Here is a 6,000-nt window from a genome sequence, read left to right as displayed (position 1 = left end):
CGCCAGTGACGCACGTCGCAAAACAAGCAGGGATTTTAACAAAGGGACTGTGTTGATCAGCCACAAACTTCAGTATCCTGATTAACGTAAAAAAAAAAACGATAACCGCTCCCACCCCATCCCCACTGGGTTCTTATACAAGGCAGCATAAAACAGCAACTCCGTGCCTGTATGGATATTATTGTAATGAGTGTTCATTAAGGATAGTGCTCCTTTTTCAATTACTGAGTCTGTGGATTTTCATCTATGAATGGTTCCCATTTAAAAAACTGAACTTGGGCCACAAGATAAATGCCCCTCCCGGTCAATTACTGTAATATGCTTACGCTTTTAGCTCACATATTGGGTCAAAAACAGGTGTGGATTGGTGATGACGGCAAGCTATGACTAGCAGTAGTTTATGGCTGCCCTCAAGTAACCAGCCAGAGCAAAGGATATGTGGAAACAGCTGGCTTAGGGCCCTGAATAACCACTGACCCTCTAATGAGCAGTTGACCAGGCAGGTGCACACAGCCACCTGTGTCACAAGGCTCCAGACTTCTTAGAGATCGTTTGCAATGAAGTCCCATCAAAATGTCTTTCATAATACTTAACTTTAGCTGACAGCTCAGCCAAAGGTTTCTTCTGGACTGCGATGATTGCAATGCCCGGATTAGCAAAGATCAAGGAAATGAATATTAGCAAGTGTTGCTCTAAGCCAGTCGTTTTAGGGAATGAGTTTCACCATACAAATCCCATGAAGCCTGGTGGTATGACACCTAATGTCAAACACAGATTGTTTGAAAAGTGTCTCTTCACACGTGTGGTAAACTGGAAATATCAGTGTTTCAAAAACAAAAGCACCTGTAAATGCTACAAATCTGTTAAACTGGTGTAAAACACTGAAGACAAAGCTGTCTGTAAATGACAGCACTGCAGAGTTATGACTGTCTGCAGAAGCGCCTTGCAGAACAACACTTTACCCACCTTTGGTTCATATATTTAATAAGAGTAAAAGAAAAAGAGTAGCAACCTCCAAGTTTTGTTGTTGTTGTTGTTGTTTTTTCTTAATCTTGTGATTTCCTATTTCCTTCCTTTATTTACACCAAGTTTGGTGAGAATCAGACAGGACAAATGTTAAAGCACACCTTTATTCAAGCAAGATTTGATCAGCAAGTCCTCAGCCTGGGACGTAACTGTTCAAGTACAGGCCTTAATCCACAGCTCTGAAGTCGTCCTCCTGCTGGTAAAACAGTGAACTGTCCCATTAAAGGCAAATGATGCTGCCCCACATTAAATCTGCCATCATGATGCACTGCCAGGAAGCAAAAATGTTGCTTGAACTCAGGGTAGACTGGTGAAATGATAATAACTTTTAATAAGATTTCAAATGCCTTGAGATGAAAATATGTATTAATGCTCATCTTCTAATACTTGGTTGTCAAATCTCATGAAAAAAAAAAGAAAGCACCCATAGCACATGTGCCATAATAAATAGTGCTGAGGGTTATACTGTTAGAGGGAGCTTCAACTGGTCTTTCCCGATGAAAGGCCAGCTGTTAGGTGAGTGGTTCCTGTGGGCCAGCAGAACTTTCACTCAAGGATGACGAGGTGGACAGATGATGGGATTGGCATTAAAGCAGTCAGGTGGTAATCTGCAGGACATTTTGGAGATGCTGAAGTCAACATGCCGGAGAACCAAAAGACGGCCAATCGAACAAATCCGTCCCACCGAGCGTAAAACATGCCATCTCACTTCAACAACGAGATGTGACGTGAGCCTGGAAAGGCCACGGCTCACCAGTGCGGACTACAAAGATCCTTCACTGTCAGACTTCAGACTTGTCGTGTTCAGTTGAGCTGTCAGCAGCTGTCTTGAAACAGACACCCCAGCAGGAGGGTTGGAGACCATACTCCTTTCTAAAACAGGCACGAGGAGACTTGGAGGACATAAAGATCTTGGGCACCGCATAGTAGAGCTGCATATAAAAGTCTATCAGATTTAGGGAGTAATTTGAGGCCAACATCTCGAACAACATTCTCCGGAGAGCATTTTCACTGCCATGTTTGAAGCCATGTTTATTCTCACCATTGTACAACTACAGCACATGGCCTGATATCAGAATCAGAATCAGAATACTTTATTAATCCCTAGGGAAATTATATTGCTGATTATGCAGAATCAGTGCTGGGTGTTTTTGAGACACTGGGTGCTCTCTTGCCTCAATGAATCCAACAGGCAGCTGTAGGGTGGTCACTCGCTGTGATATTATTGGTTAGAGGGCCACATGAACCCGGATGAAGAGCTCAGAGGTATCAGACTGCAGTAGCTGCAGAATTCCAGCTGCATGGAACATGATTCTCATATCTTATATAGATCTGGACTATTTGTTCATTTTTGTAAGGAACACCTTGTTTTCCAAGAAAAAATCTTGTTTGTGTTAAAGAAATTATAGTGAAGTCTTGGTATGTGTCTTTAATGGAAATCTGATTGATTTTTTAAAAAATCCAACATGAAAGAAAAGATGCTGGTAGACTGTAAGAATTTAGTGCCAGATTGGCCAGCATAAACATCAAGATTACACGTGTCAGTCACAATCAGATGGCAACACTGTGCTTAACAGTGTAACACAATGCTAATTACAATAAATAATATCATTTTATACTAGCTGGTGTTCATAATATACCCAGTGATAAAGTTCAATTCTATACAAATATCAGCGCTCCAAATTATGATCTAACACACAAGTATTTATGTCCAAAAAAAGGTGAGATCTCTGTAGTAATCTATGAAAAATCACTTTTAGCAGTTTGATTCATCGTGTAGTGATTTACACATTCCTAAAAGATCCACAGTTTGATCCCAGGGAGACACAAATCCCATTGGATTGTGTCAAAAAGTACCCTAAGAAGTCTGATGTAGCTCTAAAGGTCTCTGAACTGTTTTAATCAGGTAGTCGTGTTAAGTGCCTCATGTTTCCGTATTTGATAAACAACCAGTTTCTCAAATTTAGAAGAAAAAAAATATTGGTGGATATAATGGAGCTGCCTTTACAAATGACCTGGATCAAACCAATTTGCATGACTTGTGTCTCATGCTGCTCAAACTGCTGCTTTTACGCCACTGAAATGACGCTGAATTGTATACCTTTCTTAAGTTCCAGGCAGATATTGTCAAATTGCCTTTTCTCATCTCTGAAACCATTTCATCTGCTAATTTCAGTAAAACGAGATCCCTTTTGTCCTTAAACATCTCGGCTGCATTTTTAGTGGCGCATTTGCTCTCAGCTCTTCTTTAAACCATGATCCAAAACATGAAGATGAGACTGAGAAGCATGCTGAAAATCGTACATGTTGTACCAACATATTTTCTTTGATACTTCCCAAACATAAATAGTCATTTAAAAAAAAAAGACTCAATGAGCCCATGTTGTGATACAGAAAATGAGCTTTATTCTCATGTTAATGTCTTAACATACAAATCACATTCTTTTTAATAAAAGAAAAATTCAATCAGTACCTGGTATCTACACTCTTTCTCTACAAGTACAACCACTTCACGTTGTGTCCTGCTCTCTAAACATACGCTACCTACTCATAAAAATAGTAACATTACAGTTTGCTTCTGTTTACTCCTTTAGCCCAATAGTCAAACACGTGGACCTTTTTGTTTTGTTCGAAAAACTGTGCAAGAGTAGATCCCTTTTTAATATTTCAAATAAGAAGTGATCCTTTCCCCCTAATTACGAATAAAAAGGCCATCAATGAAATGTAAGGAACTGATGTGATACATAAAAACATGAATTAGCCACAACAAAAATTAGAGTACCTATTCATAATCTGCTGGAAACCTAAGAACAGTGACATGTTTAAGGTTCACAGAAAAAACAAGTGCAAAACAGAAATCAAAGGATAAAGTTGACTTAGTGGATTTTGGCACAACAAGATACAGGATATGGTTTGATGGAAGGGCAGAATATCTGTAGTCAATATTTTTTGCTTCTTGAATAACAACAACAAAAAAAAAAATAAAAAATTAAATAACAATGAAAAGTCAGTAACATTTAAACGGATCAGAGGAAACTCCAATAAGACATTACCCTGCAAATTTTGCTTCATAGTGTCTCTGAATGAGTACGTAAGTGACTGGCAACGAACCACAGAGAGAAAAAGTCTTTAAAAAGAAACATTAAAAAAGAAAAACACATGCTAATACCTGCTAAGACGTGACTTGACTGCCAGACGTTCCTAGGCATATGACCTAGTGAAAATACATGTACTATATATTTATATATATATATATATATATTTATATATATATTTTTGCTTGTTTTTTTCTGTATCTGCATACTGTATAAGGTATACTCTATAGTGTTGTTAAATATATGTTAAAGAGAGAGAATGATAGTTACACAGTGGTCTGTCTAGCCCTGGAGTGCATTCTGAGGAGTTGACCCGTTGGTCGCCGCTTCGACCTACCCTCCAAACCTCGCCATTGTCATGCGCTCTACATAGTACTGGTCTCAAATCAGCCTCTGAACCATCTAGTCCACCACGGGTGAAATGATACATCGGATCCAGATTAGAAACTCAGAGAAAAAAAAGAAAGAAAGAAAAGAAGAAGAAAAAAAATCCTCAGTTTTCTGGCTAAGTGATCAAGGGCTGGTTTCAGATCAGGCCTTTTCTCCGAAGGCACTTCCGAAAGGCCCGTAAGCTGTCCACACACCCAGCTACTACAGAAACACAATGCATAGAGCAAACATCAATGTGTTTAGAGTTTTGATGGCCATCACTGCTGAGATGGGCTCAGTAAGACCACAGCTACATACTTCAAGAGGTTTGATACTTCTTTTCTTTTTTCCTTCTTTTTTTCCTTTTTTGTGATGAAACACCACGCGAATGTGATGTCTGATCCTGGCATTACATTTCTATAGCATAGTATCAATGTGATTCAACTCATTTGAAATTGTCATTACAATTGTGTACAACAGTCTCAATGTTGCTTTTTTTCCCCCTCTCCACGCTCACAAACTCACAAACTCTCACACACACACACACACACACACACACACCAATACAATTAGTTGTCAGTCATCATCAAATGGGTGCATAATTTCAGGGAAACCACAAATGTCATCTGGTACACGGGCGGGTCAGAGGTGGCTGAACTTCATTAGTAAGGAGGTTTGCGTACATGGGGGCGGGGCACACGCATTCAAGCAAATATTGAACACCAATAGTCAGACTCGTCTTTTGACTGTAAACGGACGCTTACATTGCAGCATCACAAATACACCACCACAAACCCTTAGGGAAGACTGAAAGAACTCTAATGTTGATATCCAGTGCTACTAACCTGCTCCCGAGTACATCACAAAATAAACGAGGTTCTGATTAGGAATCATAACAAAAGACAACATAAAAAAAATATAGCAATAATTTACACAACTAACTCTATGTAGTGTACCTAATGGTGTAGTGTGAAAGGGTTAATTAGTGTGCGGGGAATGGGGATGAAAGCCGAAGCTTGCTGTAATAGCTGCTCGTCTCCTCTAGGGGCAGCCGAGTGGAGTCCACAGGACTTTACTTTGTTCTTGATCAACTATAGTCATGATCTGAGTGCAAATGTACGGGAGGGTGCCGCCTTGGACAATACCTGAAAAGACAAAAATACTTTATTAAAGCCAAGCGTTTTTTTGGTTTTTTCTGTTTGTGGGTTTTTTGTTTTTTTTTTTAAGATAACTTGACTGAATACATACCTGTGAAGAATTTGCTGTATTCTTGTTCTATCTTCTGTGCACTTTCAAATTGCTCCTTGGAATGTTTTTGAGACACTTTGTCTCGCAGATAAATCGGATCTTTCTGTTCCCTGTGAGGGGGGAAAAAAAAGTCATTCAGATCATAGTCACACTTAAATGTTTCAGAACACATTTTAATATTTGACAAAGATAACCAGAGTAATGACAACATGCAGTTTTTAAATGATGATTTCAATACTTTAGGGGGGAAAAAGTGATCTAA

General features: G+C 39.1%; 1 protein-coding gene across 6 annotated transcripts in view; it reads right to left on the bottom strand.

Moving 5' to 3' along the window:
* Positions 1-3,409: 3,409 nt before the first annotated feature.
* Positions 3,410-6,000, bottom strand: part of dlg5a (discs, large homolog 5a (Drosophila)) — a 41,883-nt gene continuing 39,292 nt past the window's right edge. For all 6 annotated transcript variants that reach the window (XM_084947850.1, XM_084947854.1, XM_084947851.1 and 3 more), the window contains 2 exons: positions 5,739-5,848; positions 3,410-5,635 (listed from right to left, as the gene is read on the bottom strand). In XM_084947850.1, the coding sequence (XP_084803976.1) occupies positions 5,532-5,635; positions 5,739-5,848 (214 nt within the window). In that variant the 3' untranslated portion in view covers positions 3,410-5,531. The remainder of the gene's footprint in view (positions 5,636-5,738; positions 5,849-6,000) is intronic.

This window comes from Perissodus microlepis, chromosome 13, assembly GCF_051167445.1.
Source record: "Perissodus microlepis isolate ML-2025 ecotype Zambia chromosome 13, ASM5116744v1, whole genome shotgun sequence".
Classification (NCBI taxonomy): Eukaryota; Metazoa; Chordata; class Actinopteri; order Cichliformes; family Cichlidae; genus Perissodus; species Perissodus microlepis.
This window is presented reverse-complemented; position numbering and strand designations above follow the sequence as displayed.